We start from the raw sequence: 26,727 nt of genomic DNA on the forward strand, positions 1-26,727 counted from the left end.
TAATTTTAAACATTACTTCCTGGAGCCATTTCACTGCATAAAGTTGAAATTATTAAAAAGTACAACTAAATCTTCAACTGTAACAACACAATTGCAGAGGACAACCTGAATAAAATCGACAAGAAATATTTAGTGTAATGTGTCACTTTTAAATTTAAACCAACTTAGTCATACACCATGAGCTACAAGTGCACAGTACATTTGAGAAGAGCATTTTCAGTTCCTGCACTCGTTTTACAGCCTTGTGTTTAACAATAGGTTGTACCTGCAGAACATCTGAGGTCCTAGAAAAGTAATTGGATGAAGTTGCCACACTGATTCCTAGCCCTAGGTGACTGCACTGGGTTGTGAAAAGTAATCTCAGGGCCTGACCAAGTTACAGTAGGTTGCAAAAGGGGACTCAACGAACAAGTGAATGCAATAATCAGTACTAATTTTTTTTCAATATAAAAAACAAACCTGTATTGGGACATCACAAGTTGATTTGTAGCCAATATGCATTTGCAGTGTAGATACTGTAGTAGAGGGGATAATAAGTAACATCTCAAACAGCAGTGTTTGATAACCAATATTTTGTTAAAAGATATTGAAGAAGGGATAAATGTTGGGGTGGGGGGGGGGGGGTGTGGACAGTCCCAGGCTTTTCTGCTCAAAGGATTGTTTCTAGGCACTTTCTATCAGAATGACAGAATTACATAGCACAGGATAATTTGGCCCATATTTACCCCTTTTTCCACAGAACTGCATTTCTGGTATAGATAACTCCTAGTCAACATAGACACGGTGGACCAAAGGACCCGTTTCTACATTGTATGACTCTATGAGTAAGTCATACAATGTATGGATATCCTGCAGTGAGTGACTCTATTCTTGACATCCAAAGTCTTTCTGACATCTACAACATGCAAGGCAGAAGTGTGATGGAATACTCCCCACACGCCAGGGCAAGTGCAGCTTCAACGACACTCAGGAAGCTCTACACCATTTAACAAGGCAGCCCATGTGGTTGGTACCTCATCCATCACCCTAAACATGACCACCTGCGTGTTCCCTTCCAGGATGCACAACATCCCACCTTGGAAATATTACTCAGTTCCTTGATCACTGGGACTAAACCTTGGAACTCGTTAACTAACAGCACTGTGGCAGCAACTTCACCAGAAGGACAACAGCAATTCATGGGAGCTTACCAGCACCTTCCCAAGAACAATTAGGGGATGGGAATAGATGTTGGCCATGCCAAAATTGTCCAGATCCCAAAAAATATGAATAAATAACAAAAATGAGTTATTAAATGTCAGGATATTATATGTCAGAATGTCCAATAATTTGACCATTCAAGTTGCAGGTGACTAATGAAATCTTTTCTTGTGCCCAAGGTGATGACACATATGAATGACAGGCTTTCTTGTGGTTATGCATATGACTAAATCAATAGCAAAATTAAGATATTAAGACTGCTAATGCTGGAATCTGGAGCAACACACAATGTACTGGAGGAACTCAGCGGGTCTGGCAGCATCTATGGAGGGAAATAGACAGTCTCAACCCGAAATGTTGACTGTCCATTTCCCTCCGTAGATGCTGCCTAACCTGCTGAGTTCCTCCATCACTTTGTGTGTTACTTTTGTAAAATTACTCTACCTCTTTTCCTCCATCTCCTCTTTTACAAAGAAACAATCCCAAAATTTACATACCCTCACAAATTAACATTGCTGGTATTTAAAATCATCTGTTCTTTACTTGTACATAACTCTATGACCCCCTACTTCAGCATTCCAAATAATTATTTTATAAAAGCTTTGATTGCATTAAAAAAGGTCTCCGCAAAGTCCCAGATGTACTTGCCAATATGTCAACCATCTCAGTTGCCACTCAACAACTACTTATGCAGCAATAGATTTTTTTTTAAACTATTCATGCTCTGCTGAATTTTCAAAATTAATGGGAATTAAAAATAACAACAATATAATTGATGGATCCTAACTTCTGAATTTCATCCTACATTTTCAAGTGCAACATATTATTGTGTTATTCCACTAAATCAGTAACCGGAAGTTTCAGCTATTCTATTTTTGTATACTTCCAACTGATGGGGAAAAACCTGAACTGGAGACATACATGGTTCACAAAGAAAGATGCAAAAGTTAGGTTCAATCCCACTCGACCCACGTATCATTTAACTGCGATGAAAAAGCACCCTTGCGGGTGGCACAGTAGTGCAAATGGTGGAGCCACTGCCTCACAGCTCCCAATTCCCAGGTTCAATCCTGACCTCTGGTACTTTCTGTGTGGGTTTCCTGTCACATCCCAAAGATGTGTGGGTTGGGAGGTTACTTGGGCACTGTACATTGCAACTACTCTGAGTGGTAGAACCTGGGGAGAATAAAAGGTGGGACACGTGAATGATAGAAAAATAGGGGGCTATGTGGGAGGGAAGGGTTAGATAGATCTTAGAGCAGGATAAAATGTTGGCACAACATTGTGGGCCGAAGGGCCTGTACTGGCTGTAGTGTTCTATGTTCTAATGTAGATGGTGTAAATGTAGTTGGTCGGTGCAGACTCAGTGGGCTAAAGGGCCCAGTTCTGTGCTGTATGTCTCTATGACTTACCCTAAAAGCTCAGGTAGATCAGTGAATTTGACCTAATGCAAATAACATGGTTAGAGATGAAAACTTTGACAAATAGTATCCATTATATACAACAGCTTTTTTTAAAAGCTCATAAAGTGACCATTTCCATAATGCATTAGGTCATTTCCATCTGAAGTTTCCATTATGTACCAGGGACGCTATTGTTACCACATGAAAGATGGGATACTTTGCCACATTGGACCCTTTTATAGTACAATTATTATTTTACATACTGCACATTTGTTTTTCAAGTATTAAAACCTCTGGTGCAAATGATGCCACACTAATTTAATTTCACTTAGGAATGGAAAGGAAGGAATGCCTTTGAACACAGAACAAAGTCTACACAGAGTTACTGCCACATTTGCTGCAGTATCTAACACTTCTACTGAAAATTCAGTGGTGCTAATGCAGAACTGTTGTTAACAAATTTAACAATGCATATTTACATTATTTCCACCCAATATTTTGTTAAAAGAGATTCTACAAGCTCAATTTCTGCTTATCATTTCAATATAATTATGGCACAATTAGAGTCTGATTTACTGTATATTTAAATGCGCCATATTTCTTCTTTCTTCTGTTTCCACTCTTGAAGTTGCTAACTCATTGCAACAACAGCTTGTCATAAATCTGTAAGCAGCAACAACTGCTCTTGAATGGAGGAGGACATCTGGTGGCTAAATAAGGGAACGCAAGCATAGGTGATGGTTCCCTGGGATATACATCGAGTTAATGTTCAGCCACTGCTAAGAGCTTAATCAAAGACCTGACTCAAAGTCAGTCACCGTTTCAGTCTTGGACCCTGCATTAATAGTTGCAAGTGGAGAAGGGGGCAATAGGCATTGCAGTTTCGAGTCACCTTTTGTCAAAAAGTATTTAGAGTGCATTGTATTATTGGGGCAATACTTGGCTTAACATTGTTGGTAGCTTGCCAGGATCTTATTTAAAAAAAAGCTTAGTTATTTTCCAAGAGGATGATAACTTAAAGATTTTCATGAAGTGTTCCAAATAAGCAACTGTGTGGTTTGCACACACCTGACTTACAAAACTTAGCAAAACTATACAAACTGCTGGGTTAATCTGAGGCACTTTGGTTCATTGGGTACTGAAGCTCTTCAAGATCGAATAAGGCTTTTGTTTTAAAACAAGATACTAAATGGTCAAGCCGCAGTCCATCATTTCTTGGTGTAAAAATGGTCCAAATTCAGCTACCTCCATCAACCAAGCAGTTGGTTAGAAGAGGGTTCTACAGAATACATATAGCTCTGAATTTCGTGGCATGCCTGATGTGGACACTCACAAATGGAGGCTGTGGATACCAAAAGAGAGATTAGGTATTTCATTTCTTAAAATGGTCACACATATATAGTTAAAAAAAATAAGCAAAAAGTTTCAATATAATTGTCTTAAAATAGCTCCAAATACAGGCCATCCCAGGTTACCTAACGTATACCTAACGTATGGACACCCCTACATACCCCACAATAATATTAAATTCAAAAGTCTGACATACCTACATATATATTTGTTTCCACAAATGGCAGAACTAGTTTCTCTCTAATCTTAATCTCTTAACAGTCTTATGTGCTTTTGATGCCATTCATTACAGTGCTGTGGAGGCTTGGTTACCATACAGAGTGATTTTTGTGTATTCAGATTTAGATATCTTTATTAGTCACATGTACATCGAAACACACAGTGAAATACATCTTTTTGCAGAGTGTTCTGGGGGAAGTCCGCAAGTGTTGCCAGGCTTCCGGCACCAACTTTCTCACTTATGGACAAAAATCAACAATATGGACGTCTGTACAAACAGAACCCACTCATTACTTTGGGGCCAGCCTATAATGTTGTCAAGTTCAGAAGTCTAGCTAAAAGGCTACTGTTTTTTTATTAAATAGTTTCCAATGCTCATTGTAAACCTTCTCTTTAAGCCCAATTAGATTTACTGTATCTCTAGTTCCAATGAAGGTTAAGTTGCCTTTTCTAGGAGGAGATACTGATGGTGTTTTGCATCAGATTTCCAACACCCTTAAGAAATAGATTTGAATGTAGTGTCTCCTCTGAACCAGGGAAGCCCAACTAGAAGAAAAGCTAAACTGCATGCAAATAAAGCACAGTTTTGTTGCTTGTTCGTATACCATTTCAACAGAAATTATTGCCAAATTTTAGGGTTCAAAACTTCAGTCCAAAAAAAAAGTAATCTGCCACGTACAAAAAAACCTAGTTAGACCTAGGAAATTTCATTGTCTTAAACCAGGTTTGAGGGGCTAAGTGGTCCATTCATGTTTTGCTGTTTGAAGTGATGGAGGGCAGAGGGAGTTAACATAGTCGTCCGTGAGCACCTTGCATTCGTTGGCAGGGAAAGAGGAAACAAGTTTTTAAAAAGATGGTTTGCTATAGAAACAAAGGCAGTCAGTGGTTATTTTTGCAGAGCAGAATGATCTTGGAATAGATAGCAGACATAGTACAGTTCTACATGGTTCCACCGTTAAAACAGTACACGAATCACAGTTTAAGTTAAAAGTTAAAGAGTATATTACTTTATAGAACTATCTTACGTCCTTAGATTTAGAAAATAATAGATCTCACAGTACTCTGCCCAGCTGACTACTTGGCTCAAGTCAATGCCAATTTGACTGTGGCTACAGTGCAATGGCAACTTCTAAACTCGCACGGGGCTGAGATCTCAGAAAGGGAAGAACTGAATGCTTATGTTTCTAGATGAAGAGTATTACAGATATCGTAGAGAAGTGGGGAAAAACGTGGGGCATCATTTTTGAAAAGGAAAATTAGTCTCCTTGGAGAAAATATCCTTGATGGATCAAAGACTGAACCAAATCTGGCTGGTGTTGAGAAACAAAAATTGGTAATTGGTTTAATATTGTCACATGTACCAAGATACAGCAAAAAGCTTTGTTTGCATGCCATCCAGGCAGATCATTCCATACACAAGTACATTATAGTAGAACAAAAGGAACAAAATAATAGAATGCAGAATATAGTGTTGCAAATACAGAGAAAGTGCAGTGTTGGTAGTCAAATAAGGTGGAAGGGCCACAATGTTTGGAAAAGCAGGAGTTCTTGTACAAGATGTCTTATAACGGTGGGATAGAAGCTATCCTTGAGCCTGGTGGTATATGTGTTCTCAAGCTTTTGTATCTTCTGTTGGATGGGGGGGGGGGGGGGAAAAGAGGGGGAAATAGAGAGAATGACTGGAGTGGGAGGGGTCCTTGATTGTGTTGGCTGCTTTCTCGAGGCAGCAGGAAGTGTAGACAGAGCCAGTGGAGGGGAGGCTGGTTTTCCTGATAGACTGGCAGAGAGGCTTTGGGGAAGGAGAAGCAGAATACAGGCTGTAAAAGTAGTAAGGTAGATGGACTGAAGTGTGTTTACTTAAATGCAAGAAGTGTCAGGAATAAGGGGGATGAACTGAGGGCTTGGATAAGTATGGGGGACTATGATATCGTGGCTATTACTGAGACGTGGCTGACGTCAGGAGAGGAGTGGATATTGAATATTCCTGGTTTTCGGTGTTTTAAGAGGGATAGGGAAGGGGGGAGAAGAGGTGGAGGGGTGGCGATACTGGTCAGGGACACTGTTACGGCTGTGGAAAAGATGGATGTTGTAGAAGGATCATCTCTAGAGTCCGTATGGGTGGAGTTAAGGAACAAGAAAGGAGCAGTTACTCTACTAGGAGTATTCTATAGGCCCCCCGGTAGCAGTAGAGATATAGAGGAGCAGATTGGCAGGCAGTGTTTGGAGAGAAGCAGAAATAACAGGGTTGTTATAATGGGAGACTTCAACTTCCCAAATATAGACTGGAACCTGCTTAGTGCCAAAGGTTTAGATGGGACAGAATTTGTTAAATGTGTCCAGGAGGGATTCCTGACGCAGTATGTTGACAGGCCGACTAGAGGAAATGCCATGTTAGATCTAGTTTTAGGAAATGAACCGGGACAGGTGAAGGATCTACTGGTGGGTGAGCATTTGGGGGACAGTGACCATTGCTCCATAACCTTTAAAATTGTCATGGACAGGGACAGGTGCAGAGAGGACAAGAGGTTTTTCAATTGGGGAAGGGCTAACTACGAGGCTATAAGGAGAGAACTTGGGAGTGTAAATTGGGATGTCCTTTTTGAAGGAAAATGTACCATGGGGATGTGGTCGATATTCAGGGATCTTATGCAGGATGTTAGGGATAAATATGTCCCGGTGAGGCAGAGAAGGAATGGCGTGGTGAAGGAACCGTGGGTGACGAGAGAGGTGGAACGACTTGTTAGGGAGAAGAAGGTAACATATGTGAGGTATAAGCAGCAAGGTTCAGACAGGGCCCGTGAGGAATATAAGGTAGCGAGGAAAGAACTTAAGAAAGGGCTGAGGAGAGCTAGAAGGGGACATGAAAAGGCTTTGGCTAGTAGGGTTAAGGAAAATCCCAAGGCCTTTTTCAAGTACGTGAAGGGTAGGAGGATGGTTAGGGTGAAGGTAGGTCCGATTAAGGACAAAGGTGGGAGAATTTGCCTGGAGGCGGCGGAAGTGGGAGAAGTTCTCAATGAGTACTTCTCTTCGGTATTCACCAGGGAGAGGGGTCTTGATGATGCGGAAGGGAGTGCTGGTAGGGGTAATGTTCTCGAGGTTGTTGATATCAAGAGAGAGGATGTGTTGAAGTTGTTAAATAATATTAAGACAGATAAATCTCCGGGGCCTGACGGGATTTTCCCCAGGCTGCTTCGAGAGGCTAGGGAGGAGATTGCTGAACCGCTGGTAAGGATCTTTGAGTCCTCGTTGTCTACGGGGGTGGTGCCGGAGGATTGGAGGATTGTGAATGTGGTCCCCTTGTTCAAAAAAGGTAATAGGGATAGGCCAGGGAATTATAGACCGGTGAGTCTCACGTCTGTGGTGGGTAAGCTGTTAGAAAGGATTCTAAGGGATAGGATTTATGAACACCTAGAGAATCATGGACTGATTAGGGACAGCCAGCATGGCTTTGTGAAGGGAAGATCTTGCCTCACAAGCCTGATAGAGTTCTTTGAGGAGGTGACCAGGAAGATTGATGAGGGCAGTGCAGTGGATGTGGTTTACATGGATTTTAGTAAGGCATTTGATAAGGTTCCTCATGGTAGGCTTCTTCAGAAGGTCAGAGGCCGAGGGATCCAAGGAAGCTTGGCTGTGTGGATTAGGAATTGGCTTGCATGTAGAAAGCAGAGGGTTGTGGTGGAAGGAGTGCCCTCGGATTGGAAGGCAGTGACTAGTGGTGTCCCACAGGGATCGGTTCTGGGACCTCTACTTTTCGTGATATTTATAGATGACTTAGATGAGGGGGTGGAGGGCTGGGTTAGTAAGTTTGCGGACGACACTAAGATAGGCGGTGTTGTGGATAGTGTGGAGGACTGTTGGAGCTTACAGAGGGATATTGATAGGATGCAGAGCTGGGCTGACAAGTGGCAGATGGAGTTCAATCCGGAGAAGTGTGAGGTGGTACACTTTGGAAGGACAAACTCCAGGGCAGAGTACAGGGTAAACGGCAAGGTACTTGGCAGTGTGGAGGAGCAGAGGGATCTGGGGGTTCATATTCACAGTTCGTTGAAAGTTGCCTCACAGGTGGAAAGAGCAGTTAAGAAGGCCAATGGGATGTTGGCTTTCATAAGTCGCGGGATTGAGTTTAAGAGCCGCGAGGTTATGATGCAACTTTACAAAACTCTAGTTAGGCCACATTTAGAGTACTGTGTTCAGTTCTGGTCGCCTCATTATAGGAAGGATGTGGAGGCATTGGAGAGGGTGCAGAGGAGATTTACCAGGATGCTGCCTGGATTGGAGGGTATTGAATATGAGGAGAGGCTTAAGGTGCTAGGGCTTTATTCACTGGAAAGGAGGAGGATGAGAGGAGACATGATAGAGGTATATAAAATATTGAGAGGAATAGATAGAGTAGACAGTCAGCGCCTCCTTCCCAGGGCACCAATGCTCAAGACGAGAGGTCATGGCTTTAAGGTTATGGGTGGGAGGTTCAGGGGAGATGTCAGAGGGAGGTTTTTCACCCAGAGAGTGGTTGGTGCATGGAATGGTGGTGGAGGCAGATACATTGAACAGGTTCAAGAGCTTGTTGGATAGGCATATGGAGGAACGTGAGATAGAGGGATATGCAGGAGGAAGGGGTTAGGTGGTGTGAGGGTGGTCTGATGAACGGCACAACACGGTGGGCCGAAGGGCCTGTTTTGTGCTGTATGGTTCTATGGTGGTTCTATGGTACACAACTCTCTGCAATTTCTTGCGGTCTTGGGCAGAGCAGTTGCCATACTGATCTGGATAGGATGCTCTCCATGATGCAGCTATAAAAACTAGTGAGGGAACTAAAAAGCTAATTGGTGCAATTTATAATTCAAATTGTCAGATTTAGATAGAGCAAATTTGCAGAAAAAAATTTACTAAGAGGTTCAAGAACTGTAATTACGATGGGTCTTTTTGTTGAAGAGGTCAATGATTACAAGAAGGGTAGAGAAGGGCAGGAATTTCTCAAGTCTTTACAGAACTTTTTTGATGTTTGCTGTTCAATGGGGAAGGAAGTTAGATTTTCTTTTGAGAAATGAAGGCAAAATGGAAAATGCAACAGGTCAGAGAAACAGGAACAGTTTAGTTTTGGAGTGAGTTTGAGCAATCCAGAATAAAAATATTTAACTGGAGGGGTCAACTTTCAGTGGGTTGAGATGCTGACCCAGGTAATTTGGAATCAAAGATTGAGAGACAGAAATATAATAACAGGTAGCTTTTGGAGAGGCAGTAGTGAGAGACACTCCAGGTACATTTTTCGTAAGAGACAAATGAAGGGCAAAGTTGTGAATCCCTGAAAGAGGAAGAGATGGATAATGGGACCAGGTAAAGGGGGAAAGATGACACTTCAAGCTTGATAATACAAGAATTGGAAAGGTACAGAGGATTCGTGAAAAATGTAATGGTGGGCAGAGATGGCATTAAAAAGTTTGGCAGTAAACAAGAAAGAAAATTCAATCTTTCTGAGAGGTATACAACGACCAAGGCTACTTGTGGACCAAAGTGGAAACAGGATGGTGGAACCAGAAAGCATGGTTAGTTACTAAATGAATACTTTGCATTGGTGTTGATCCAGGAGGAATAATTTGCCAAAATTAAGGAAAATCAAGAGATTGCCAGGATACTAAATGAGACAAAGTTAAACGATATACTAATAAGTACTTACCGAGCAGACCAGATAGGGTACAAGTTAAGTTGCTGGGGAAGGATTAAAACTGTAGAAACACAGGACACAACCTTCCAGCACTCGCTAATGGTGGTGCCTAATGTTGAAGTCTTGTTCAAAACCGGGGGGGGGGGGGGGGGGGGGTGGGGAGATAAACCTGGCAATTAATGGCCAAAAAGCCCTCATCTGTAGAGCTTTTCTTGAACAAAATGGTATTTTCTCATCATCCAAGGCAAGTCTCATATTGCCTCCAAGTAATTGATTGCTGGAGTTTGAAAAGCAAACAAAAAACTAGAGATGCTGGGAATCTGAAATAAACGGGAAATACTCAAAAGGTTAGGCAGCATCTGTGGAGAGAGAAAAACAGGGGCAATGTTACAGATTGATGACCTTCCATCAGAACTAGAAAACTAAGGTTATATGGGACCATGTCCTGAAAAGGTCTGTTGTTAGTGATGGAAGTGTAAACCAGGGAAGCACAGAACCAACAGTTCCTTTGTAATAGTGAAAATGGAGAGGAGAGGAAGATCCGTTTAACAGTAGAATCTTAGAGATGGATAGCAGGTAAACAGGCTCTTTGGGCAGTGTCCACGCCAACCACCAAGCACCCAATTACACTAAACTGCGCTAATCCCATTTTGTTCTTCCTATACTTCCACCACCAATCTACCAGTCACTTACATGCTAGGGGCAATTTTCTGTGGTCAATTAACTTACCAACCTGCACGTTTTCAGTCTGTGTAAGGAAACCCGAGCAGTCAGCACAGGGAGAATGCACAAACCCCATGCAGATGGCAGAGTTCAGGACTGAACCCTGCTTGCTGGAGCCATGAGGCAGTGACTCTACTCGATGCACTGCCTGCGGGAGACAGGGATAGATGGCCCGTTTAGGTCCCAGTAGACGTAGATGGTTATTAGGATCTGTTGTCGTTCCTCATTACATCCTCTACTCATCCAACATCAGCACCAGACCAGGTGAAACCCCTCAGCTTTGAGGAAATAATCAAATATTCACAGACCAGTTGACTTAATATTAGTGACATTATAACAGGCACTTCAATTCTATTGTTTACTGAACCTCTAGAAAATGTGCATATAGCCTGTTGCTATTTGCAAACGGGCACCTCCATGCACATAACTGAAAGGCAGTCAGAACAAGTATTCTGGTTTAAATTATCACAAAAATCATCCACCCAAAAACACAATTTAACCAGCATTGAATTCAACTCGTTTTTCTTTACAACGTGGGCTGATAAACCATTTCAGGTCTGAACAGACCTGAACTGACTTTCCCCGACCTTCAGGGGAAAAGCAACTGTAGCAGAACATTTCGAAACAGTGCTGTCATTTGGTTTATTTAGTATATTAGCTTTCAAAAAAAAAGTTTTAAGTCAACGGGCTTTGATGTTGAGCTCAATGCTTCTTACATAATATTTTTAATTCATTTTGTATTGCATCATTACCAGCAACAGATAGTCAGCACTGGTATTCACCTCTCATTGCCAAAGCAGGACTTCAGTATAATAGTTACAGCTGCCAGGAATTCTTCCTAACAAAACTGTTCTCTACCAACCAGGTCAAGTTTAATGTAAATTCTGAAACCACTGATTCATGGCTAAACTAACCATTTACTGGTCTTCAAGGACCTCAAATTCAAAAGCTTTTCTGTTTTGAGAACAACCTCTCAGTCTCAGAATTGATTCCAACTCAATGGCTATTTCAGATTTAAGTGGTCTGTAGAAATCAATTAAGTGTACTCTGCTTCGCACTACTTGTAAAAGCCAAGATTAAAAATTGTCCTGGCCAGTGTGACTCATAGTACATCCCCATCTCTTACATAATCCTCTAATCATGGACTTTCTTCCACAGTTAAGGGGGAGCTCAGCCCTGTGTGACTGAATGATCTGGGTGGTTTCATACAAGATTCAGGGAAAGTTAACATGCAGCAATGTCAAGTAAGGAAAATAGAATATTGACTATTATTGCCAGATAGTTGGAGCTTTGCTGCAGGCACAAAAGATTTTTTGGCGAGACTACATTTGGAGTACTGCCTTGTACTTTTTGCTCAAGGGTGGGATATATTTGCTGCAAAAAGTGTTGTGGTAAAGTTTTTTTTGTCTGCCTTCATCTACCATTCACCTCTCATCTCTCAGCTCCATTCCTCCCCCTCCCCTACCTGGCTCGATCAGCCAGTCATCCTTGGTCCACCAATCACCTCAGGGACTCCTGTCTCACCACTCCATCCTTCTCCTAGTCCTGTGTTACGGACTCAGTGAAAGTCCCTTTAAGATAGAGAGTGTGTGTGTGTGTATGTGTGTGTGGGGCGTGCTTACGTCAATAGAAGATAAAGGACGTAATGATGTTGTTGGAGAAGTCAGAAGAAGGAGAGAGAGAGAGAAGGGAGAGAGACACCAGCCTGCTTGTTTTCTCTATCGATGGATGAGAAACAATAACTGTGTTTGCCATAGAAATCCATGTATGGAAGTTGGAAGTAATCCAGTGGAGTTCACTTTGTTGCTGACCTGTAGAAGGAAACAGGTATTTGTGTGGACGACCACGATTCGGATGCTTTTCGGGGTGAGGAAGTCACTACCGAGTAAACACTGGAGTGTCGTTTGGGTTCCATCGTGGAACATTTGGATTTCGTATTTACTCTCTCTATGTTTCCCTACATCTACGTCTTATCTTCTGACAACGGTGGTTGTTGATGAAGCCCTTGCTCATGTTTCACCTTATGGCTTGCGGAACTGAACTTTAAGAACCATTCCAGAACTGGGAGTTTGGGACTTTGTCACACCCACCCACACACACGAAGAGTTTAGTTTTGGGGTTAACGTTCGAGGTTTAACATTTTTTTTGAATTCTAACATACTAACATTTTTACTTTTATTTTATGTATTATCATAAGTAAGTAATTAATAAAATAGTTTTTAACACTAAATCATGCTCAGTGTGTTTCTTTTGTTGCTGGTTCGTGACACCTGCTGTAGGGTTTCAACCTAAAACGTTGATAATTCCTTTCGGCCCCCACGGATGCTGCTCAACCAGCCGAGTTCCTCCAGCAGGTTCATTTGTTTGATTGCTGAGACAAGGGTGTCATTGAGGAGATGGTCGGTAGATTTGGCCTATACTCTCAGATGCTTAGATGAGATGTGATGTTATTGAAACAATTCTGAGAGAGCCTGATGGGATAGATACCATAAGGATGCTTCCTTCAGAGCAAGCATCTACTCATTACTTCTATTATAGTCGTTCTACTCTTTAAATCTAAATTCTAATTTACCAGTTTGAGGAATCTATAACAATGGACACAGCCTCAAGATACAAAGGTCGCTTATTTCAGATATCCACTGCCTGGTGGCTCTAACATCCACCATCATGAAGTGCTTCGAAGGGCTGGTTGTGGCATGCATCAACTCCAGCCTCCCAGACAACCTCGACTCACTGCAATTCGACTATTGCTGAAAAGGTCTCCTGTGGATGCCATCTCCCTGGCCCTAACTCACCACTGGAGCATCTGGACAATAAAGACACCCATGTTAGACTATTGTTTATTGACTACAGCTCTGCCTTCAATACTATAATTCCAAGTAAACTCATCTCCAAACTCCTAAATCTGGGACTCAGCACCTTCCTTTGCAACTGGATCCTTGACTTCCTGACCAACAGACCAAAATCAGCCAGGATAGGCAGCAACACCTCCACCACGATTATTCTCAACACTGGTACCCCACAAGGCTGCATCCTCAGCCCTCTACTCTACTCCCTGTACACTCACAATTGCATGGCCAAGTTCTACTCTAACTCCATCTACAAGTTTGCAGATGATACCACCATAGTGGGCCGTATCTCAAATAATGAGTCGGGGTACAGGAGGGAGATAGAGAGCCTAGTGATATGGTGTCATGACAACCATCTTTCCCTCAATGTCAGCAAAACAAAAGAGCTGGTCATTGACTTCAGGAAGGGGCGTAGTGCACATGCTCCTGTCTACATCAATGGTGCTGAGGTCAAGAGTGTTGAGAGCTTCAAGTTCCTAGGAGTTCACATCACCAATAGCTGGTCCTGGTCCAACCATGTAGATGCCATGGCCAAGAAAGCTCACTAGCACCTCTACTTTCTCAGGATGCTAAAGAAATTTGTCATGTCCCCATCGACCGTCACCAATTTTTAATCAATGCACCATAGGAAGCATCCTATCTGGAAGCATCACAGCTTGGTATGGCAACCGCAGAGAGTCGGGGACATAGCTCAGCACTTCACGGAAACCAGCCTCCCCTCCATGGACTCTGTCTATACTTCTCGCTGCCTCAGTAAAGCGGCCAACATAATCAAAGACCACACCCACCCAGGGCATTCTCTCTTCTCATCTCTCCCATCGGGCAGAAGATACCAAAACCTGAAAGCACGTACCACCAGGCTCAAGGACAGCCTCTATCCTGCTGTTATGAGACTATTGAATGGTTCCCTAGTATGATAAGATGGAGTCTTGACCTCACAATCTGCCTCATTGGGACCTTGCACCTTACTGTATACCTGCACTGGACTTTCTCTGTACTGTAAGACTTTATTCTGCACTGTTATTGTTTTACCTTGTGCTGCCTCCTTGTGCATTGTACCTATCAATGCATGAATAAATTGACCTGTATGGACGGTATGCAGGACAAGTTTTTTTTAAACTGTACCTCGGTACATGTGACAATAACAAACCAATTTACTGAGATTTCTCAGAGTACATTCAAGCCTGAAGTACATTTTTGCACTGTACGGGAATCCAGGATTATTCAAAGCCAGCAGGAAAATTGAGTTGATGCCAACAATTAGATCTTATTGAGTGGCAGAGTGAGGTTGAGGGGCTGTATAGTCCACCCCACTCGTTTCTGGTGTTCTTAACCATGAAGAAAAATGGTATTCTGTTTCCCTCTGAATTATTTTGGGAAATATTAATTTTATCTGGAAAGCTAGATCAGCAGCACATTTTCTTCACATATTGCACCTGCGAGTCCACCCGTTTAGAGAGCGAGCCAATGAAAAGATGAGGTGGCCATTCACATTTACAGCATGATAATCCTGTAATTCTTTCACCATAGATTTCTGCTTGCTTCACAGTGATGACTTTCAGTCTGTTTGTCCTACCTTTCAGCTAACAATTAAGCAATCCTATGAACACCACTGTGCATTACGTTTTGCGATCTTTAAAATGAACTAGAACTTACATACAAATTACAGGGGTTAGCTTTCCACGATGTTCAAATTTCAATTGAAAGTGCCTTTCAATTCACATGGATGGTCTATATATAAAATTACTCCCTAACCATGAAAGGCCAGAAGATTAAGATAGGGAACACTTACAATGGCAGCTCATGCCTTCCCCCACCTCTCATACAGAAGTGCTTTGGCACTTGATGTGCTGACATTCTTAATATTTGGACATCAAGAAATCATCCAGCAAAAACCAGGCACAAAATATATCACCAGAAAGTCAGAATTAAGCAGATGATTTTTTTTTATCCAAAACAATCACAAGGCTGCTTTGGAACACTGCTTATTTCCAAATATCATCACCGTATTTAGAGTTCGCCGAAGCATTTGAAACCAAATCACTGTATTTCAGAACAGGCTGCTTTCAGCTTTAAGATAAAAGTAGCATCATCTGCACAATCTTAAGATCTCATGAAAGTGACCTCCTCATATAAACTAGGCGTAAAATTTTTTCATTTAAATCAAGCATCCAGTCTTCATTGGTCACACACAGACACATGTTTCATGTTTTTTCAATGAAAACTTGCAGGAAAAAAAAACCCAAGTCAAACGTCTTGTGCATAGTCCCAGTCCTGCAGTGGTATTGCTTGTGTTGTACATAGCGTGTGTGAAAGTGTATTGATTTGCAGGGCCTCAAGATTGTATTAATTTTAAATTTGCTGTTCCACAAAGATGAACCAAGCACCATCATGTGCTGTTAAAATTTTACCTGCTTCTCTCAATAGCAAAATTGTTGGAGAGAAGGCAGCAGAAGTTCTCCTTGCACAACTTTGGTTCTGAAAGACCACAGGATTTAATCCTGTGATATGCAGAGCATGGTTCAGTTTCAAGGATACGTAATTCTATGCAACTCCTAAAATTAAAACAGAACTCTGAAAAAGGAACTCATTTCAAACAAAAGCTCTGTATTAAAGCACTAAAACTGTGAGAATTTTTCGAATTGTAGTGTTTAGCGGTTACATTTATCTATCAGAAATTGGTCAATACACCTGGATTGCATAATGTCCCTCCTGATAGACAGTTGCAGGGTCTTTAACAGAGATGTGACCCCCCGACCAACATATGGAATCAAAGAATCAAAACAACATCACGAGAACAAAAAACAAAGCAATTAACCCCTTGAGCCTGCTCTTCTTCTCAAACGTAACAGCTGATCAGTATTACAATACTCATCTGCCTGCTTGGGTTCCATATCAACTGATGGTCAGTTGACAGGTTCTTTTTTGGGGGGGGGGGGGGTGGGGGTGGGTAGGAATTCATGTCTTCTGGAAGAAAGGAAAAGCAGGTTGGCAGGTGTTCTGCCCGCATAGCTAGGAATAGGCCGTCACTACATGGTGCAACAACAGTCCACAGGCCAAGACTTGGATATTTGTTGCTTTCCTCTGGGAGTACACTCTACATTCTAATGTAGTTGTCATGTAGCTTTCATGAGGGAGCCAGATATAATGGATGTTGCAATATTTCACTAGATCATATAAACTTGTAACAAACTAGAGTTTCCATCATTTCCTGGGGATACAAAGCACACAACAGTAGTTTGTCTGGAATGCCAATTCTTGTCTGTAAATTTCAGTAAAGAAGCATTTGTTCTACTTGAAGCAATTCATTTTCAGGCCCACAAACCAAATAGGAACGTAATTGCCTTTTGTTCCATTAAAGAGGTAACAGACACAAGTGTCTGATTGTACGTACAAATTAAAAATTCCATTTTCACAAATATAGACTGGATTCACATGAGTTCCCACCCTAGGGTTTGAAGGAAACCAACAAAGGCTACGTCGATACTGTGTCCTATTTCAAGTAACTCCTCCTTCTCCTTGAGAACCCTTTAGTGACACTGCCTCGGTAGGTAGGTATACAAGGGGAAGGAATGGAATGAAACTTCACTGAGGAAACACTGGTGAAATCAGGTTTCAAGCCCTCAGTGTATTCCAAAATGCTTCACATTGTTGCAATACACGAAAACATTCAACGTGCAGACAGCAAGGTCCCACAACCAGCAAGGAGGTAAATGAGATGAGACGAGATATCTTTATTAGTCACATGTACATCGAAACATACAGTGAAATACATCTTTTGCGTAGAGTGCTCTGGGAGCAGCCCGCAAAGTGTCGCTATGCTTCCGGCGCCAACATAGCATGCCCACAACTTCCTAACCCGTACATCTTTGGAACATGGGAGGAAACTGGAGCACCAGGAGGAAACCCACGCAGACACAGGGAGAACGTACAAACTCCTTACAGACAGCGGCGGGAATTGAACCCGGGTCGCTGGAGCTGTAAAGCGTTACGCTAACTGCTACACGACCATGCCTGCCCGACTAGATAATCTGATTTTGATAAAGGTGCTTAATGGATAAATGCTAACCAGAACCCTGGGAGAAGTTCCCAGCTCTTCTATGAAGGTTCCCATTGCTCCACCGGACCTTTAGTGCCTCTCCTGAATGTGCAGCAACTCCTGGAACTTCACTGAGGTCCCAGCCTGAATTATGCACTTGCGTCTCAGGAATCATAAGTAGACTGCAGTCGTTGTAGATGAGCCCCAAAATTCTGTAACAATTTCTGCAACAATTCATCCGAATGCTGTGGAAAAAGCATTTAGGTGCCGACGTACATCTTCAAGTGGTCATCATAAACTTGCGCCTCAGATTCGGAGGCTTGTGCTTCAAGGCGAGGGCTAAAACCCAAAAATCTAAGTTGGCAACCCTGTCCTCCTGGATCTTGCTTTAATCAATGGGTCACAACCTTGAAAAAGGAGTGCCAGATTTACAATGGAGCAGAGGTTGCAGCAGGGTGGATCACACACAGGTCCTTCAGGGAGGTAGTGACAGCGAGTGCAGGTCGTCACAGAAACCAGCCTCCCCTCCTTGGACTCTGTCTTTACCTCTCGTCGTCTTGGTGAAGCAGCCAGCATAATCAAAGACCCCACCCACCCGGGTCATTCTCTCTTCTCTCCTCTTCCATCAGGCAGAAGATACAGGAGCCTGAGGGCACGTACCACCAGACTTAAGGACAGCTTCAAACCCACAGTGATAAGACTACTGAATGGTTCCCTCATACGATGAGATGGACTCTGACCTCATGATCTACCTTGTGACCTTGTACCTTATTGCACTGTACTCTCTCTGGGCTGTGACACTTTGTTCTGTTATTGTTTTTACCTGTACTACCTCAATGCACTCTGTACTAACTTCAATGTAACTGCACTGTGTAATGAATTGACCTGTATGATTGGTATGCAAGACAAGTTTTTTTCACTGTACCTCGCTACAAGTGACAATAATAAACCAATACCAATACCACTTGGAAGTCATACATTGCAGAGCACAGCTTAATGATTCCAGAGATGCTCTCCATTCTTGTAAAAGTCCATTCCAGGTGCCAGTAGAACCTCTTGGCCTCAATCCTAAATTCCTCTTTTCTAAACCAGCCTCTATGTCTCCACTTTGCTTGGAGCATCGTTCTAAAAACAAATGGTTATTACACTATTTTGGAATCATCAATAGTCCACTATTCCGCAGACACAAGCCGTGCCTGGACCTGTGATGTTGATTTTTCCGCTCTACATCTGCTGGTCGAGCATGGGCAAATGTTTACTGGGCCAGTCTCTATAACCAAAACTTCCTGAAAAGCTTACCCAACTTTTAATTTTATGTGGAGACCACCTTGGAGCACATTACAGAATCTAAACACGCCTACCACACAATCTGGTTGGAACTGGTTTTGAGATGCAACAGAGCTTTGGGAATCCAGAGCACACTCTGCAATCTATTACAGATGATTTAAAAATTTTTTTTGGACTAACCAGTCTTATAATTGCTTTATTATAAACAATAAAGTGAGAACATGCGACTATAATTGAATCCTTCAGATATTTGGAATCAAGCAATTTTGAAGCATTGATCAAACTATCTTGAACATTGTGTTCAGTTCTGATCGCCTCATTATAGGAAGGATATGGAAGCTTCAGAGAGGGTGCAGAGGAGATTTACCAGGATGCTGCCTGGATTGGAGAGCATGTCTCATGAGGATAGGATGAGTGAGCCAGGGCTTTTCTCTTTGGAGAGAAGGAGGATGAGAGGTGACTTGATAGAGGTGTACAAGACGATAAGAGGCATAGATTGAGTGGACAGTCAGAGACTTTTTCCCCAGGGAAAAAATGACTAACATGAGGGGATATAATTTTAAGGTGATTGGAGGAAGATACGGTTGGGGGGGGGGGGTGGGGGGGATGTCAGAGGTAAGTTTTTTTTTACACAGAGAGTGGTGGGTGCGTGGAATGCACTCACTGCCAGCAGAGGTTGTGGGGGCAGATACATTAGGGACATTTAAGAGACTCTTAGATAGCCACATGAATGATAGAGAAATGGAGGGCTATGTTGGAGGGAAGGGTTAGATAGATCTTAGAGCAGGATAAAATGTCAGCATAACGTTGTGGGCCGAGGGCCATGTGTTCCATGTTCTATTAAATGACAACCCAGTATTTCCTTCAAGGAGCTCAGGAACATGTTGCTCAGATTCTGCCATCAGCTTTACAATTTGGGCTTGAAAGTTCATCACACAATTCGTTGACCACTGAATCACAATGATTTGACCTGCTGACCACAGAGTCTAATGAAGCTCCCCAATTCTCTTTCAACTTCATTGGATGTTGTTGAAGTAGGTTGGAATGAAGATGAAGTGTTAGTGGTCTTCAAACAGTAATCAATCAAAAAAAAATCCATCAAAGTTTATAAGTCTTTATTTCCATGGGAATGAGGAACTAATGCTTCAGCCAATCATAGCTTTAGGCAGAGACCCAAATAGAGTCATGGGCACTGCATCACTTTGAAGTAGATACAGCGCATAGGATGATAACAGGGCTTCTCTCCAGATTCCAGCATCTGCAGAACCTCCTGTTTAAATTACAAGTGCAGGCTGCACAGTGTGGCCATGTATTCCTTCAGCTTGGAAAGTGGAGGGATGATATGATTGAGTTAAGCTGTTAAAGGTATCTGATGTGGAGAGAACCCATTTCCCCTAGTGAGACAGACCCGAGCAAAAATCAATCTTAAAAATCAGAGTGAGGCTGTATAAAAGTTAAACCAGGAAGTACATTTTCACATTTAGAGTACTGAAAATCTGCATCCCATGGCTCCAAAAGTCTACTAAGTCTCATTCAATTAAAGGGCAAAAGAATTGTTATATCATGTACCATGGGATCCTTGAATATTCATTTTTTGAGTTCTGGGCATCAGTGGTAAAGCTAATATTTATTGCACAACTCTAATTGCCCTTCAGAAGGCAGGAGGTAGCCACCTCCTTGAACTGCTGCATTCCTTCTAGTGAAGATGCTACCACAATGCCGTTGGAGAGGCAGTTCTAGGATTTAGGTCCAGTGGTCAAGGACCAGTGATACATTTCCAAGTCAGGATAGTGTGCGAATTATAGGGGAACCTGCAAACGGTGGTGTTCCCCAATGTACCCATTGCCCATGTCCTTCATGGTAGGAGAGGTCCCTGGTTTGGGAAGTGCTGTGGTCATTGCACTCATCCAGGTAAGTGGGCAGCATCCCATCATACGCCCTACCTGTGCCCTGTAGATGGTACAAAGGGCCTGGAGTGTCAGGTGAGTCACTTCCATTGAATAGCCAGCCTCTTGACCTGCCCTTGTGGTCATGGAATTAACATGGCTGGCCCAGTTTATGTTTCTGGTCAATGGTGACCATCAAGATGTTGATGGAGGGGAACCTGTCAATAGTAATGCCAATGAACATTAAGGGTAGGTGGTTAGACTCTGTTGGACATGGTCAGTACTTGGCACTCTCAGAATGTTCCTTGCCGCTTATCAGTCCATGCCTGAAAGCCATCTTGATTTTGGGGTGCTTAATTAGTGTAGCGGTTAGCATAACGCTATTACAGCGCCAGCGACCCAGGTTCAATTCCGGCCGCTGTCTGTAAGGAGTTTGTATGTTCTCTCCGAGTCCGTGTGGGCTTCCTCTGGGTGCTCTGGCTTCCTCCCACATTCCAAAGACATAGCGGTTAGGAGGCTGTGGGCATGCTATGTTGGTGCCAGAAGTGTGGCAACACTTGCGGGCTGCCCCCAGAACACTACGCAAAAGATACACTTCACTGTGTGTTTCGATGTACATGTGACTAATAAAGATATCTTATCTAATTTGTTGAGGAGTTCCAGTAGAATAGAACATTGTGCAGTAATCAGTGAACTTCCCCTCTTATGATGCAAGGAAGGCAACTGATAACAAGCCGGTGATGATTGGGTCTAGGACACTGCTCAGAGGAACTTCTGTGGTAATATTCCCGAGGCCGGAGTGGTTGACTCCAACAATTACAACCACCTATCGTGCGAGGTATGACTCCAATCTCATTTCCCTTTCTTGTCTTTGTCTTCAGATTGTCAGGGCACCAGGTAGTCAAATATGGAGCATGGATAAGTAAATGAACAAGTTTCTGTTCAGCTATGCTCCCACTAAACTTTGACAGACCAGTGAGCCAAGTGTAAATAATTATGCATGCAGTACACTTCTAGATTAAAAAGGTGATTGACCCCCATCTTTAGTTTTTTTTAGTTCCCAAGCCAGATTCATCTTCTTCATATCATCTGGGAATTGATTTTCTGATTTCAGTTCATTTGTACATATTAGAAGAGGTTCTGACATTGTGGACATCCGTTGAACAAGTACAAGCCACTTTCCTCTTATATCAATATCCTCCCCAATCCCATGTCGTTTCCCCAACGCCACCCCCTCCTATCCTAAATCATGACAACTTAGTGAAGCACCACCAATTAGTTTTGGAAGTTAAGGTACATGAAGTCATAGGGCTTAACACCACCCATTTGAAGAAGTCAGTAAGATTTCATTGGACAGGATGTTCTCTTTCTGACTCCAGGTTAGTCATAGAACACAGAAATAGGCCTTTTGGCCCATTAAGTCCATGCTGACCATCTGCACGAATCCCACTTACAAGCACTTGGTCTGAATCCTTTACCACCTTGATGATTCCTTCTCAGGCAGTGCATTCAGATTGCAACCACTCTCTGGGTGAACAAAACAGTCCTCTGATCTCCTCAGCCTAAACCTAAAATCTCTGGTTTAAGAGGTCTCCATTATAAGGAAAAGTTTCTCACTATTGCCCTTATCTATGCCCCTTTATCAGGTTCCCTCCTCAGCTCCAAAGAAAACAATCCCAGTCTATCCAACCTCTCCTTACAACTGAGATGTTCCATCCCAGGCAATATTCTGGTGAATCTCCTCTGCACCTCCTCTTTGGGGATCAGAATTGCTCACAATACTGCAGGTGTGACCTAATAAAAGATTTATAAAGTTGTACCATGACCTCTTTGCACTTATGTTCTGTACTGCAGCTAATCAAGGCCAGCATCCTGTACGCCTTTGTCACCACCTTATCAACCTTTGCTGCCAGCATCAGAGATCTGTGGCCTTGTGCATCAGGTTGACTGCTGTTTACTCACATTTGGGTTAGACTTGCCCCATGGAGCAAGTCTCATTCACAAAGGTAGAGTTGGAAGAAAAGTCACAACATTTCATAGAACATCGAACACTATAGCACAGTACAGGCCCTTCAGCTCACAATGTTGTGCCGACATTTTATCCTGCTCTAAGATCTATCTAAGCCTTCCCTCCTACATAGCCCTCCATCATTCATGTGTCTAACAGTCTCTTAAATGTCCCTAATGTATCTACCCCCACCACCTCTGCAGGCAGTGCGTTCCATGCGTCCGTCACTCTCTGTGTAAAAAAAACTTACCCCTGACATCCTTAAGGTGAAGTTCTGAATAATCAAGTTGTTACAATCTATATCCTTTGCTTATAGATCTACAATTGTACCAAACCTTAATAATGCTGAGGAGCTTTCACACATACACTGCATTTTAATTAATGCAATGCACAACAAAATGGGCAAAATATTCACAAACAAGGCAACCTAACATTTCCTGTAGGATCTTTGACCTGAAACATTAAACTTTGTTTGATCCCCCACACTTGCTGCTGACTTGCTAGTGTTTCCATCATTTTCTGTCTTAGTTTTGACCTTTCCTAGGCCAGCTATACAAGACTGCAACGATGGAAAATTTGAAGCAGTTGTCCATAGATAAGAAGGTGAGGTAGGAGGAGTGCATTGACTGAACTAAGTGGCATTCAATATTTTTGTAAGAGTGAAGCAAGATCTCCGGGAGGAGGTAGTTGCATTGTGAATACACACAGCCAATGCAATCATTGCAAAATAAACTTTCATAGGCACATCGATAACTTTTTGATGATGGCAGACAGCACAATGCCCTATAAACTTTCCACCATTAAAATTTAATCAGCATTTAGACATTAGCGAGTTGAGCTTTACAAATTCCTGGTTATATTTCTGGGTATAGATTTGATCTCTGACATACAGAATGAAGGGAACTTACTGACATAATGTATGCTAGGTATCTGTGCTTCTTTCCAAGTACATGCAAGTCTGAAACTTGTGTGTTATAATATTTAACTAATAAAAATAAAGTTGATCAAAATTGTGAACTTTAGCAAAAGTATAATGTGGTAACACCTTTGTGGCTGTTACATAGGTACATGAATAGACAAGGATCACCCAATCTTGCAATTCCATTTAAATACTCTTCAACTTTAAACCAATGTTTATCAAATAGATTTCAATAAAGTGTAATGTTATGTAAATCGAATTGTAAAAAAAAATCAACCCAAGGCACAATTCTAGATTCTGCATTTCTAAATTTAGTTAGGCAAGAACAAAGTGCCGATAGATATAGGTCATCAGTGGCTTTTGTAATGGGAACAAAATTAAGCTTGTTGGCATAACTGTAACACATGCTAGTTTAGGTACAATTCAAAGAAAGTTCAGTCTGGGAAAGAAAATGTACCTTTTGCACAGACTGATTCTGTGCCTTGGTAAATAACAGCTAAAAGTAGAAGCTAAGATCACTGATGCAGGTATATGCACTAATAAATTAGGAACTCGTTTTACTTTCACGTAACACAATCCCAATGAAACATGTTTCAGGCAAAATGACCTATTCACTGGGAAGCCACTTAAACGCACCTCAATTTTGCAGTTCCCACAGCTGATTTGGACGGAACCCGCCCCCCACAATTGTAACATTTGAAAAGCCATACAAACAAAAATCTTGCAGGTTCTGAAAGAAAAAAAATCGTTGCTGAAAGGTTTTCAAAAATGAAAACTGTAATCGACAGCAAAGGAATCCAGACGGGAAAATAAATATCTTATTTACCAATGGATGTTCACTTCCTTTCCTTCGCATATCACTTTAATATTACTGGATTTAGCCAGGGTGATAAATTTGACCACTATTATTCAATAAACAACACCAGACGGCTACTTCCATCTTGACAGCCCAATGCCACCAAGAATCTAAGATTAGCTACATTATCCCCGACAGTTAGATATTTACAGTCAAACACCAAGGAATAAAACAAAACACTGGCCTATGCAAAGTAATCAGGAGCCAAAAACAATCCAATTATTATTGTTCTTTGTGAAATAAGAGCAATCAAGACATCACTACACAAAGACAAACTGATGCATTGCAAGCTCTCAATTCACCAGTATAACTTCACTTCTGTTTTAAAAATCAAACAACTTCGTTTTAAGTAAAGATTTGAAATAAAAAAAGGTGAAAGCATTAAGTGTGGAGATGGGGCCGGGCCTCCCTCAACCTCCCAGGGGCCTGGTGTCACCGAGACACCCTTCAACACCTTCCCCCCCCAAAAAAAAACAAGAAGGAGCTTTACCCGGTACAGGGCGTCCACGAACACCCGCTCGTCCACGTTGCAGGCGATGGTGGAGGTGGGCAAGTCGTCGAGCTGCGAGCCCAGCTGTCCGTGTTGGCGTTGCCCATCCGCCTGCAGCCCGCCGCTACATTCACCGTCCTCCGCCACCGGCGGAAGCACCTCGTTCTCCCGCTCCATGTCCTCCGCGTTAACCAGGCTTCTCTTCTCGCTCTCGCCGTTATTCGCCACCGTCATTATTTTCCTTCCCTCCCACCCCACACACACACTCACACCAGCAGCAGCCCTCCCCTCTCTCCCAGCAGAAAGGAAGGGCTCGGCGAACAGTTTTGCTACACTTCCCCGATGTTACCAGCCGCCCGCCCGATACTTTGTTGCCAGGACACGACGCAACTCGCTACCACCTCTGACGTCAGCGCTGGCAACATGATACAAACATGTTACCATTTTTAACCCGCCACAAGCCAGTCGTTCATCAGGCGGCGGCGCGGCCGCTGGCAAATTCAGGCCCTCAAAACCGTTCATTCAGTTCAGGGCTCATCTGCCCCATGGCCTCAACTCCCCCAGCCTGCCCTGCTGCCCATAATCACTGATTCCCCTACAGTACAAGGAGCTTCCAGCCCCAATGACTCAGCATCTGCCAGCTCTCTGGGACTAGCCCATCTAGGAAAGAAATCCACTCTGGCCGCCCCCGACTCCGACTTGTCCACCCCTTACCCTGCAACTTCGGCCCAACTGGTCCATGCCGACCTAGATTCCCATCTAAGCTAATCCCTCTTGCCTGAGTTCGGCCCATATCCCTCTAAACCTTTCCTATCCATGTACCTTTTAGATGTTGTTAATGTACCTGCCTCAACCACTTCCTCTGGCAGTTCTTTCCATATACTGATCACCCCCGGGAGAAAAAGCTGCCCCTCAGGTTCCTATTACATCTCTCCCCCCTCACCTTAAACCCATGCCCTCTAATTCTTGATTCCCAAACCCTGGGAAAAAGTCTGTGTGTGTTCACCCAATCTATGACCCTCATAATTTTATACACCTCTATAAGATCACCCCTCATTCTCCTGTGCTCCAGTGAAAACAGTCCCAATCTGCTCAATCTCTCTCCATAACTCAGTCCCATTGAGTCCTGGCAACAACTTCGTAAATCTCCTCTGCACTCCTTTCAGCTTAATGGCATCTTTCCTGTCGCAGGGTGACCAAAACTGAACACAGTATTCCAAATGCGGCCTTGAACAACTGCAACATAACATAACAACACAATTTCTATACTCAGTGTCCTGACTGATGAAGGCCAGTGTGCCAAAAGCCTTCTTCAATACCCTTTCCACCTGTGACACCACTTTCAAGGAACGATGCACTAGTACTCCGAGGTCCCTCTGTTTCCTAGTTTGTGTTTTCCAGGAGTTGAGCACCCAGTTAGAGAAGGATCAGGATACAGAGGGGGCAGTTGTCCAATAGAGCAGGAACCTTCAAGGTATATGCCATGTTCAAACTAATGCTTGGAGTTATTGCAGGACAGGGACTCAAAGGATACCCTGAACAGGCTGTCTAAACCAACAGGCAGAATGCCTCATTGCCAGAACTCACCAATAAGCACCAAGGCCTCGCTTGGTTAGCAGTGAGAGGGGCTCTCCCGGTCAGATCTTTCCTGTACGGTCAAATTATCATTCCCAATGCATGCTACCCTTGGGATGACTACGTTGAGGAGGAGATGGTCGCCCACCTCTTTGCAGACTGGATTAGCTAAGAGGGTGTGGAGAAGGATACAAGCATCCTCGTCAGGGTTCATCCCAGCAGCTGAGTAGCAGAGGACCCCCTGACCTATGGGCTGTTCCC

The 26,727-nt window shown here is 42.8% G+C and overlaps 1 protein-coding gene across 1 annotated transcript in view; it reads right to left on the bottom strand.

The window, feature by feature from the left end:
* Positions 1–25,540, bottom strand: part of LOC127569894 (calcipressin-1-like) — an 84,431-nt gene extending 58,891 nt beyond the window's left edge. The window contains exon 1 of the mRNA XM_052014910.1: positions 24,892–25,540. Within this exon, the coding sequence (XP_051870870.1) occupies positions 24,892–25,125 (234 nt within the window). The 5' untranslated portion in view covers positions 25,126–25,540. The remainder of the gene's footprint in view (positions 1–24,891) is intronic.
* Positions 25,541–26,727: the final 1,187 nt, after the last annotated feature.

The sequence above is a fragment of the Pristis pectinata genome, chromosome 4 (assembly GCF_009764475.1).
Source record: "Pristis pectinata isolate sPriPec2 chromosome 4, sPriPec2.1.pri, whole genome shotgun sequence".
NCBI lineage: Eukaryota > Metazoa > Chordata > Chondrichthyes > Rhinopristiformes > Pristidae > Pristis > Pristis pectinata.